The sequence below is a fragment of the Odocoileus virginianus genome, chromosome 26 (genome assembly GCF_023699985.2).
Source record: "Odocoileus virginianus isolate 20LAN1187 ecotype Illinois chromosome 26, Ovbor_1.2, whole genome shotgun sequence".
Lineage (NCBI taxonomy): Eukaryota > Metazoa > Chordata > Mammalia > Artiodactyla > Cervidae > Odocoileus > Odocoileus virginianus.
Window position 1 is genome coordinate 32304171 of NC_069699.1, and position 12795 is coordinate 32316965.

The following is a 12795-nucleotide window of genomic DNA, read 5'->3' on the forward strand; positions in this document are numbered from 1 at the left end:
AGAAACCTAGGATTAAATCCTAATTACCACTTCCTAAGTGTGTAATCCTGTGCAATTGATATAGCCTCTGTTTTGTCATCTATTAAGTGTGACTACTAATATCCCCTGCCTCAAAGAGTGAAAGAGAAAATGTTGGTCACTTAGTCATGTCCGACTCTTTGTGACTGACTCCATGGACTAGCTTGCCAGGCTCTCTGTCCATGGAATTCTCCAGGCAAGAATACTGGAGTGGGTTGCCATGCCCTTCTCTAGGGGATGTTCCCAACCCAGGGATCGAACCCAGGTCTCCCTCATTGCAGGCAGATTCTGTACCATTTGAGCTACCTGGGAAGCATCATTGAAAGCACTTACCAAAGCATCCTGCACACTGAGCACTCTCTCAAAATATGTTAACCACTAAAGATTTAACAAGTCAATAAATGCGAAGGCTCAGAAGAGCACATGACATATTGTAAATGTGTCTCATTATAATTTGTTTGCTTTTAACCACTGAAAAACATAAAACTGTTCTTAGCTTGTAGGTAATACCAGGGAAAGGTTAAGAAATATGGCTGTGGGCCATAACCCAAGGCATAGTACATCATATGCAGAAAGGATAAATATGGTTTCTTGAAATTTTTGTTTCAATCACATATAATATGTGTGTGTTTATATATGTTCATGTGCTGTTTCTTATTCTGAACAGCAATCAAAGACTTTGAAAACATTAATCTAGAGAACAGTCTCAGCTCTCTGGAGAGCAGTGTCAAAATGCCGGCTTGCCTTAGCAGGTGGGTCACATAGCTTTACTAGTTTTAGGCTTTAGTGGTATCAATTCAAAGTGTAAAGTCATACCAAGAGGATAGATTTAAATAAAATTAATAACTGAAAGGGAAGTTTGGTCTAGTTTATAACAAAGTAGCCTAAGAGTTAAACAAATAAATAAAAAGAAAATTGCTATCTGTCTAGTTTTGCTCCCATCACTCAGCTGTGAGTGTTCCCAGGACTCTCAGGATTCTAGAGGAAAGGTCACAAGATCAAGGTCAAACATTTAAAAAATGCAGTTGCTGTGAGTTTGGAAACAGAAACATTCCCAAACATATGCCAACTTGTGCATTCACTAAAGCAGGGGGCTAACTTAATAATAATTAAAACTGCAATGTCTTCTAACACTTAGCTTAATTCAGCAGTTCTTTGCTGCATGTAAAATCCTTGGGGTACCCCAAGGATTAGGCAAGCTGAATTTCTCAGCCAGAAGTGTCAGGAATGTTCAGAATATAAGCACTCCAAATTTGGGAACTGACTTCCTGGGGGATGTTGCTCATAACTGTTCCTGGCTTGGCTAAGCCCCCCCCTCACCTGGGCAACAGTCCATAAAAATGAGTTTAAAATTCTAGGAATGTGCTAAATCTGGAAAGTGAGTACTGCATCTTCAGGGGTCCTTGTTCATCTGGCTACAAGATTTTATAGGGAACAATTTTCCAAAGATAGTACAGTTCAAGGAGCAAGGCTGCTCAGATTCCAGATTGCTGAGTCATTTTCCAAAACTCCACCTAGCGTTTGCTGGATCACTTTGTGGCAAGATAGAGTTGTCTTTTATGGAAGCACATATTCACACTATATTCAACTGTAACCATATGGGAACTCAGTGAATGGTTCCATAAAACATATCTTCAGGTATCATAATGTGATCATAAAACTGGACATTCTCTTTCACTTATTAAAATACTATTAAAATAAATTAAAGGTGGAGGAGGCAAGAAGTTCTTCTAAAAATGGCACCTTTAATCTCTGAAGCCATGTTTGCAAATTATAATTTTCCTAAAGAGATGTCTACCAAGATGACCCTAGCTCCTTGTTATTGAACTTACCCAACACAGTTGAACTTGTAGTTTTGTTTGTGTATCCAATTAGGAGATAACCTTCCTCCAGCCAAAAAAAAAAAAAAAAAAAGCCTAGTGGGTCTTTTAGTTCTATACCATCAGTGCCTAGTGCAAATTGACAAAATAAGTATTTAATCAACATTTGTTGAAGGAACAAATGAATGAAAACAATCTAACAATCTGTCAACTGTCACGGATCATCTTAAAATATTTAACTTTTTCTTTTTTAGTTTAGCTTCAGAAAAACTTAAGACTCATTTCAGAATATTTAAAATCGATGTTATGTAAATAGTTTAACAAACCATCTGTATTAAATAAGTATAACACTTGACTGGCTTCCTTTGTAAAGGGTACAATCCTGCACTACTGCCAGATTCAGAGTAAATTCAAAATAGCTACCAATGTGTGGGCCAACCACTGCAGCTTTGATTGAAATCAAACTCCCACTATATTTGTATTCTTGGAACTCTTAGTTAACTGCATAAGAGGCAACCACGATAGGAGCTTGTAGAGAAACATACCTTAATGATCTTTCCCTGAGTCTCAAGTCTACACACACACTGCCAGGCTTGATCAGGTGGCCAATCATGTTTGTGACTCACTTGTGTTTATTCTCAAAGCCGGTGAAAAGTACACAAACTCATCTATACTCTCCACAATTGAAACTGAAAACTTTAATACGGAATGAAATTTCTCTCATTGCTTTTCCTATCTGTTAGTGAAAATCTTTCTTTTGGGATTGCTAAACCTAGATGCACATGGTTGTCTTTCCTGGATTTTGGGAGAAGGTCAATCCATATGTAGTATGAGAGGATGAGGGCAACAGAGAAAAAAAGAATCAAGAGATGGGATAAAGCTGACAGCATTGCTTGAGCCTCTTAATCTAGGCTTGCTGAAAACTAGCTTCATCTCTAGTCTTGCCAGTTATATGGATTAATACATTTCCTTTTATTCCTAAATTAGTTCAACTAAGTTTCTGTCCCTGGCAACCTAAACATCCTAATACAAATAATTTAGTCTTATGCAGAATCCTAAATGATCATTAATAGGGCATTGTTTTAATAAATTTTGGAACATTTAAAGAATGGAATATTATTGAGCTGATAAAAGTGATAGATATAGGTTTATATTTAACAAATAGAAAATTGAGGATATATTGGTGAGTAATAAAAGATAAGGGGCTTACCAGGTGGCAAAGAATTCACCTGCCAATGCAGGAGATGCAGATTCAGTCCCTGGGTTGGGAAGATCCCCTGGAGGAGGAAGTGGCAACCCACTCCAGTATTCTTGCCTGGGAAATCCCATGGACAGAGGAGCCTGGTGGGCTACAGTTCACGGGGTCTCAGAGAGTTGGACACGACCGAGCAACTGAGCACACAAACACACACACACAATAAAAGGTATAAAGGATTATTTTATTCCATAAACTAACTATAAATCCCAAATGACAGAAACAACTAAAGAAAGTAGATTGTGTCAGTGTGTATATATTTGTATTGGCCAAAGTCCAGGAGGCGATAAACCCAAATACAAAAAGTAGTTATTTCATGGCAATACAATCTTGAATTATTTAATTAATTACTTTTAAAATATTTAGTTATTTATTTGGCTGCATCAGATCTTAGTTGCAGCATGTGGGATCTAGTTCCCTGACCAGGGATTGAACCCGGGGCCCCCTGCTTTGGGAGCACAGAGTCTTAGCCACTGGGCCACCAGGGAAGTCCCTGAATGATTTAATTTAATTCTGCCTTTTTATTTGTCTATTTTTAAAGTTGTTCAGGAATAATTTATACTATGGGGTATTTTTTAAAACGCAGGTATTGCATCCTTGATTTCAATGTGTATTTCTTCTTCCTTCGTTCACTTCTGCTTCAGTGCAATAAAAATTGTTAAAATATACAAATAAGAAGACATACATTGAACGAACACCTTCAATAATCAAATTATTATTTAAGCATCTACCAGGTTCCAATTTCTATATTTTCATAGAGTTGGTGGGAGATGAAATAAAAGAGATACAAATATCTATTATGAAGAAAATTGCAAATATCCTGTTCATGAGGAAATTTACTGTCACCAGGTATATTTTCAGTGGAATTATGCAGGATGATATGTTACAGTATAGCTGAATATTTGGGAAATTTTAGGAGAGATTCCCATAATAAATTCTTGGGTTTCTCTTGGTTCCTCACAGCCAACATTGAAATTTCAAATCTTCCAGTTACCAATATTAATTTTTTTCCCATGGAAATGAACCAGAACATTAGCCAGGATTAAACTCTCTTCCTGGAGTCCCTCCTCTAGGATATGAAAATAATAGTTCACATGCGATGGCTTGGAAGATCACGACCTCACGAGAATCAACATTTTATTTTTTTTCCCTAGCTGAAACTAGAGGGGTACTGTGGTCAGAAAAAATCTGTCTGCCTCCCTGTGAGGAAAAGAAGATGTTATCAAGTAAATCATAAAAGTGCCTCCAGGAGATGACTCAGAAAGTGGTCCTCACTATCTGTTTCCCTCTATCTGAAATAAGGGTTTTAACTTCCTTTGTTGATCTGCTCTAAATTACCAGTTTGGAGTCAGTTACCTTATTGAATATGAAGCATTTACCTTGATATCTATAATATATGCTTCTTGATGACATTTTTCAGAAACTAAAAGATAACCAATTTATATGTCCTCTTTTGCCTCACAGTCAACCAACTTATCTCCTGTCTTCACATTTTCAGAAAAAGGAGGTAAGTTACCACTTTCGACTGTAGTAATGCTTTCTTTACTCACAACTGGAAACCTTTGAAAAGAAATGTCTTTGTCAGAAAGAAATGCACAATTTTACATTTGTGGATTTTCTTCTTCCTTTGAGTGGAACTAGCTATAGGAAAATAAGACCATCATTTTTGCAGTTTATTATGTCACAGTTTACTTCTTAATCACGTTTATTAAGATTTCATTGTTGAACTGCTTCTGCAGTAACAGTATATTGGCATGTCACCTGTACCAGAGCCGACAGATCTCTAGACACTTCAGAAATGTTTGCAAATTAATACTCTTTACATTCCAGTAAATTATTTGATACTCAGGGCTCAAAGGAGAGTTGCAGATTGGATTCCAGAGTGGAACACTGTATTCTTTCAGTTTAAAAGGAAGAGATAGAAGAGTGTCTTAACTGGTATGCACACACTATGTGGCAGATACTGGAGCCAAAATATGCTGGTACCCAAATATGCTAGATGGTGGATGGCCACATCCTACCCCTCCCATAGGGCTGTAGCTCTGAATGTGGGCTTTGGTTTGGGCCCCTGGGTTCACATCCTAGCTCTATCATTTCCAGGCTCTTGAGCAAGTTTCTTTACTTATCTAGCTTTGCTACTGCTAAGTCACTTCAGTTGTGTCCGATTCTGTGCGACCCCATCCCTGGGATTCTCCAGGCAAGAACACTGGAGTGGGTTGCCATTTCCTTCTCCAGTGCATAAAAGTGAAAAGTGAAAGTGAAGTCGCTCAGTCATGTCTGACTCTTTGCGACTCCATGGACCACAGCCTACCAGGCTCCTCCGTCCATGGGATTTTCCAAGCAAGAATACTGGAGTGGGGTGCCTCTGCCTTCTCCGCTTTACTTTCCTCTAAAATCAAAGTCATTCATACAAAATCAAGGCCATACCTACCTCACACAATTGTTATAGTGATTAAATAAAATAATGCACATAACTATTTTATGGCATTATTTCCCCCCACTAGAATATATTGTCAAAATCATAATGTAAGTGAGAGAAGCCAGAACACAGGGTTCTTCTTTATATATATTCAAGAAAAATCTACTTCAAGATAACTATAAACTCTTAAGAAAACAATCTATAAATATCAGCTTTAGCCACCAAATCTAAATGGGTTTCATGTTTTTTTTACTTACTTAATTTTTTGGCCATGCCACAGGGAACTCACGCCCCCTGCAACAGAAAGGTGTAGTCCTAACTAACCACTGAAAGGTCAGGGAATTTAAATGGGTTTCATGCTAAAGGTCACATTCTACATAGTTTAAGGTCACACTTCACCCATGCATTCACACATTCATTCATCAAGTGTGTATGTGCACACTCACCTCAAGGCATGGGTTTAGGTGCTGAGTATTCAAAGTTTGGGTAGAATAAATATGATTTCTGCATTGAAGCTCCTTCCAATCTGGGACACAGGAACTGAACCAGGAGAAGTAGAACAAACAGAAAGGTTCAGAGGAGAGGCAGAGTGTTTGGGAACATCATAAACTTAATGTCTGGAAATTGGCAGTCTCAGCTGTTTTGAAAGTTCAAATGACTTCTTTTTAAATTCCTGGATTTTAATATGTCTCTCTATACCTCTCTCTACCCTGCTGTCTGTGCCCTCACTTTTCCCTTCTTTTTTTTTGGGGGGGGGTGGTTATTCCACACCTAGAATCTGAAGTAGGCTAAATTCCAAGTCCTTTCCTCTTCTCAGCTTCAGGATCACGCGGAACCCTGGAGAGGGAAAATGGTGCTGCTGCCAGTGGGAGGAACTGCTGACCACTTAATCTTGTCTATTGTTTGGCCTCCTCTAGGTAGGTGACCGCTGATTAGAGGCAAGTGGGAGAATTCCTGGCAAGTAATCGTAGGCACCCACAGTTGTAAAATATGGAGTGTGGGAAGTGGGAAATATAGAAGGTCAAGATTACCAATGATCTGTAGGGAAATCTGTGATTTCACTCTTAAGGTAGTACGCAAAATGTTCATTTTGGGAAGAGGATTCACTCACCAAATACTTGAACATTAACAAGGTATCACATATTGTTCTAAGAACTGGGAATACATCAGTAAACTAAACTACCCAAATCCACTACCTTCCTGGAGTATATACTGTCCAAGAAGATGTGGACATAGATTCTTACCCTAAAAGTGTCTGTGAGCTCAGGAATCAAGATGATAGACTTGTGGTCCTCAGTGGTGTGTACTAGCGCCATGTAAAGGCAACCTTAAACATCCAGATGATAGAACCTATCCTTAAGATTCTGAGTGGCTGGATCTTTGGTTTTGGGACTGAACCTTTTTAATTTCTCATTCATCTTGATCCAGTCAAGCTGGAGACAAATGGGTATCTTCTAAGAAAAGAGGCTGAAGATGGTTTCCTTTACCAAGAAGAGCCATGGAAAACTGGTCACTTCCTTCTTTTACAAATACTAGAAAGCAATAGGATTTTTCAGTTTTGGATATCTCAAGACAGAAGTAGCAACGTTCTTCTCTTGTTTTTATTGGCTTAGAAAAGTGCCCTATAAGCAGTGCTTTAAAATATTTAAATGTATGCCTATATATTTTAAGTTTTAGAAAGAAGAGGAGGAATTCCCATGTAACTTGAAACCCCAAATGATTCCTAAATTTTCAAACCACTACTAGTACTACTACTTCTAATAAGCTTTTATTATACATCACTTTACAAGTGTCCTTCCCGTAATACTCCCAAGAATCTTGTCAGGTATTGTTACACTTACTCAAGAAACTCAGGCTCTGAGGGGTCCCAGCGCTTGGTCAAGATCACACGGACACTGGACCGGTGAGAACCTAAACCTCAGAGCTCAGCTCCCAACCTCTGAGGCACCCCGTCCTTTCGGAGTCCTTTACACTCACCTCCCTTATTTAGCACTTGAAATCTCTCTTGTGACCCAAGATGGATAAACAAGTTATAAATCACTGAGGAAAAGAAAATGTTTAGGAGACTATCGTCCAGGCCGATTGGGGAGTATTGGGGAGGGTAGCCTTGCCGGTGCAGGATATTCTTTCCGTCCGCAACCCCCGAGCACGTTCCGAAACCTAGCAGGGACATTAGCTGGCTCTACCCCCGCCCTCGGGCGGTGCCCGAGGCAGCAGCAACTCCCGGCTGCGAATTCCGAGAGGTGGCTGTCGCGCCCACGCCCCCGCGGGCGCCAGGACTCGGGTGCAGATCCCAGACCCGGGAGTGATCCTTATCTCCTGGCCCCGGGGCGGGTCCAAAGGCTGCCCAGCTCAGCCGGGAACTAGAGTCCGGGACAGACGCCTGCCTTCAGAGGTCTCTGGCCGCAAGGGAGTTTTAAAGAGCTAGACCCTTTTCGGTTGAAGACCCCAAGCCCCTCTTGCTTTTTGGCTTCTTTCCCTCGCCTTTTATTTTATCTGCGTCCAGAAAAGTTGGCTCTAAAGTTTAAGGATGCAGATAAGTGTGTGTATACGTGTGTGAGCGTGTGACGGATCCCATTAGGGGGACCACCACGGCCCCCCTCCCCAGGGTCGCAGAGGCTGGAGCACACCCTGCTCCAAGACCAGAACCCGCCCGCACGGTGCAGGTTGGGGGCAAGCCGGGCAGGCGCCCTCCTCTGGGTTGGGTTCAGGGTATTAGAGGGAGATGCGGCGGGGGGTGGGCTGGGTGACCGACAGCGTGGCCAGCCACTGGCCGAGGGCGGTAAGGAAGCTTAGGCCGGCGTGTGTGCGTGCGTGTGTGCGTGAGTGTGAGCGCGAGGGTGAGTGTGAGCGTCCCCAACCCCCACCTGTTTGAAATGGTTTTAAAATGCCCAAGCAGATTGCCCATGTTTTCAAAAGTTGCAGACGTTGGAGTAAAACACTTGATCGTTTCCCACACCCCCGAAGGGCTATGCAGAGTCGTGAGCACTAAAATAAAAGTAGGAATGAGAAGGGTGTGTGAAGGGGGAGAAAAGTGGCTGATCCTGGAAGGGTCGGACTTAGGACCCAACGGGAAGCACATTGGAATCTCTCACTTCAGGAAGGCGGGGTGGGGCGGGCCGGCCGGCAGGCGGTCGCGGGGCGCATGCGCGCGCGTCTCCTCTCGCCGGCCGCTGCGCTCGGCGGCGCGGAATAGAATGAACTGTAACAAAACAAGCCGAGCCTTTGTATCTGCTTAAAGGGGACGCAGGCACTTCCCTCCTGTCCCCCCCGCCCCCGCTCAGCTACCGCGTCTCCAGGGCTCCCAGCAACTGGCTGGAAGGGCTTCCCTCACCCTCAGAAACTGCCCGCCAGCGAGGAAAGGCGAGCCAGGCGCGAGGCAAAGAGGAGACACCGCATTTCTAAGAGGCAAGAAAGAAAGGAAGGAAGGGAAAAAAATAATCCAAGCGGCGCAGAGTGGACTCTGGTCCCAGAGAGAGCACGGTCGGGCGCCGGAACGTGGACCGAGAAGCACCGGAATGCAAACAAAGCTCGCGGGCGCCTGTGCAGGGCTCGCGGGGAAGCCCAGAAAGTTTGTTTTATGATGGCTTGAGTGAGCGAGTGTGTGCTAGGGAGCAAGGCTGCCAAGTTTCTCTCTCCCGCTGCGTTGTTTGGGGGGAGATGTCTCTCCCATGAACCAGCAGGGGCTTGGGGGCTTGTGCTGTGGGGGGCACCTGTCTCTCATTTTATCATTATTTTTTTTGGCGGGGGTAGGAGGGGTGTAACTCATCATGTCGAAAGTGATCCAGAAGAAGAACCACTGGACTAGCAGGGTTCACGAATGCACCGTGAAGCGGGGACCCCAGGGAGAGCTGGGGGTGACGGTGCTGGGGGGCGCGGAGAATGGAGAGTTTCCCTATGTCGGAGCGGTGACGGCGACCGAGGCGTCGGGGCTTCCCGGCGGCGGCGAGGGCCCTCGGCTGGGCGAGGGTGAGTTGCTTCTGGAGGTGCAGGGGATCCGGGTGTCCGGCTTGCCCCGCTATGACGTACTGGGAGTCATCGACAGCTGCAAGGAGGCCGTCACCTTCAAAGCCGTCAGACAAGGTAAGTCGGGACGCGCCTCCTGGAGGCACCCCCAGAATAGGAAACCGGCCTGAGGAGGCTCCCCCCGCCCCGCTTCCGATTTCCCGCTTTTCTCCTGCGAACGCGGCATAGGGGCGATGTTGAGGCCGTGTGCCCAGTGATGGTGAAATACACCAAGTTGTTGAGAGGTTGTGGGTTGTTTGCCCACCTGCGTTGGGAAGAGGGGTTTGGGTTAGCTCGGGGAATCGCAGAGATTTTTCCCTGGCCCGGTTTGCTAACCTGTTATCTCCGCCACCAAGGGCAGCAGTGGCCTGCCTGCACCGGGAGGAGAGTTGGGGAACTGAGGCAGGGGCAAAGTGGACGCTCTCCTGGCTCCCTGGGCGAGTGTTGCAGCGTGCGCAGCTAACGCGTTCCTTGATCTCCTAGCTGTTTTCAGATCTGGAGAATGGGTATGAAGGAGGTCTTTGATTGTTGGACCTACTTAATCAGAAAATCAGCCTCACCCCGTGACCGGCCAGGTGGGCTAGGGCATCACCACCTTTCAGTCCCAAAGCCTGCAGCCTGAAGATCTTGCATTCACCCCACAGCTGGATGACGCATGTGTCTCTACCGTGTGGCCTGGCCCCAGACTTGTGGGTGGCGCTGAGGGGAGAGGATAGAGAGGGTATTTCAGCGCCGTTCAAGCCCAAGTTTATACTGCCACCAGCGTCACCACCATCCCCATCGCTGCAACCATCGTCATCATCCCTGTGAAGATGATTATAGCTGCTATTTCTTGTTCGCTTATTATGTGTCAGGTTCTGTGTAAAATGCTTTCCTTGCACTCTTTTGTTCTGATGCGCAACAATTCTGAGAGGGAGTTTTTCTTAAAAACCCCATGTTTTGGATAAGGAAGCTGGGACTGACGTTGTTTCATTTACTGATGTTGGTTCAGTTACTTGCCCAAGGTCACACAGATGCCAAGAGTGAGGGTTTGAAACTCACTGTGCGGGAGACCTGAGGGGTGCACTTGAGAGAAGGGAGTGCAGGCAAATTCACCTCTTCGAAGCCTGGAGAGGAGTGATGACCCTTCTGATGGCTGCTGGCTGGGGGGAGCCCCTTGCATTTTCGTTTGGTATAGGCTCAGGGCTGTCCCTGATGTAGTGCAGTAGAGAAGGACTGATTCCCTTAAAGGGGTCCCTTGTATGACCAAGCACCGTGATGCAGGTTCTTCCCTGCAAAAGCACCAGGTTGAGACCTGGTGAAAAGTTCACACATGTGCCTGCGTGCTTGAAAGGGCAAGTAGCAGCTGGAGGACTGTGTCAGAGGAAAGGAGGGCTGGGCTGAGCTTGTCCTCTTTTGGAAACAGGTCTGTTCCAGATGAAGTGGAGGAGGGGGACAGGGAGAAGAGACAGGCCTTTTGGTAGCTGAGGGACTGACAGGGAAATCTCCTTCCATTTGTGTCCTCAGTATCTGCTTGCACACCTCCTCCAAGAAGCCCTCAGGTATCCTGCCAGGATGAAGAAATCAGCCTTCCTCTGGACTCCCCTAAATGTGTGTCTTGTAGGTTTTTACTTATTCTGAACTATGTGTTAGATCCCTTCCCTTCTTTCCATACAAGGTGGTAAGCCTATTGAAAGGAGAGAATATGCCTCATTTACTAAACCTTGCCTCAACTTTGCTTAAGGTCCAACACCTTGTCTCACCTGGAAATAATGTCTCCCTTATCTGTAAACTGGCTGTTTTGTGTTACATAAACTTATAAAGGGTGCAGAATAGTGCCTGGAACATAATAAGTGCTCAGTAAAGACTAGCTATTATTATGTTTCAAGTGAAGTTGGGGCAGTTATTTCTATGTCTAGCTTTTAAGTTTAGCTTTAAAAAAAATGTGTTAGTACTTTATTAGGTATTAGATATAGAATGATAATAACCCAGTGTATTACCATTACTACATTAAAACGGGTTCCACTTACTCCGTATATCGCCAAACATTTTGAGACATTTATGTGCTATCTACTGAGCAGGCAATGTTAGACATAAAATGAAGTTTACAAAACAGTCCTCAATCTCTAGGAGCGTCCAGTCTCATGGAAGAAAATAATGCCTATGTACAACTTCCAGTTGTATGATCAGAGAAGGTTTCCTGGAGGACTAGATTGTTGTTCAGTCTCTAAGTCATGTCTGACTCGGGTTTTTTTAGTGTCAGGAATCTGAATTATGAGGTTAACACCATAATTCAGGTTCTTGCATTACTAGGACTTGATCCAACTGTAGAGAAAATACTGTGTCATAGCATTTGATGGGATCGGCTGCGGGTCACCGTGCAGGGGCATCTTGGAGACAGGGCTGGTAGGAGGACGGGCACGAGTTCCTGACTGTCCCGGAGGTTATGGGGGCAGGGAGCATTTAATGGTGTCTCATGGATCAATGGGAGCTCATTCTCAGTGTGTGAGATACTATAGGTGGCTGAGCCTCCCTGCACCAAAGATTGGGAGGCTTTGTTCCAGTGTTGCTGCATCGTGAAACTCTGGAAAGGTCAATCAGATAACCAAGTGTGTTTGGAATCAGACGCCTCTGGGTTTGAAGGAAGCTAGTGTCTCCCCATCTTATTTCCTTTCACCCAGAATTATTCTATGTGCTACTCAAGAATGCTCATAGAAAGTGTGTGTGCATGTGTGTGTATGCAAACCTACTTGTTCTTCTTATAGTGGAATAAAGTTATGGATGGGGACGTTTGAATGGTCTGAAATCCACCACAATGTAAAAGCTACTATTTCCCATCATGATTACACAGGCACAGGCAGCTCTTCTAACATCTTCATTACAGAAAGAAGGCGCTGGAGAGCATTTCACCAGCCTTCTCTCTCTCTCTCTCTCTCTTTTTTTTTGGTAGCTTGTAACTTTTTATTTTGTATTGGGATATAGCCGATTTAACAATGTTGTGGTAGTTTCAGGTAAACAGGGAAGGGACTCAGCCATACATATATTTGTGTATCCATTCTCCCCCAAAGTCCCCTCCCGTCCACATCACCAGCCTTCTCTTTCATATTGAGAGTATGATTTAAATTATACTATAAAGTTGTTCTTGTGTTTTCATTACTGTGTTTTAATCATATTAAATAGGCTCCTACTTGGTAAAGAAAAATAATACTTTTGAGTTGTCTGCACCTTAAATCAGCTACTCCCAGGGCCATGGGTCACTGTGGATGCTGTCTGTATGGAAATGTCATGATCCTCTTGTG

General features: G+C 44.0%; 1 protein-coding gene across 13 annotated transcripts in view; it reads left to right on the forward strand.

Moving 5' to 3' along the window:
• Positions 1-8666: 8666 nt before the first annotated feature.
• The window catches only part of MAGI1 (membrane associated guanylate kinase, WW and PDZ domain containing 1), a 635987-nt gene continuing 631858 nt past the window's right edge, over positions 8667-12795 (forward strand). For 5 of the 13 annotated variants that reach the window (XM_070455714.1, XM_070455716.1, XM_070455724.1 and 2 more), the window contains exon 1: positions 8668-9595. In XM_070455714.1, coding sequence (XP_070311815.1) covers positions 9283-9595 — 313 coding nt within the window. In that variant the 5' untranslated portion in view covers positions 8668-9282. Of the gene's footprint in view, positions 9596-12795 lie in introns of all 13 variants that reach the window. The other 8 variants (XM_070455717.1, XM_070455722.1, XM_070455719.1 and 5 more) reach the window with 2 other exon arrangements.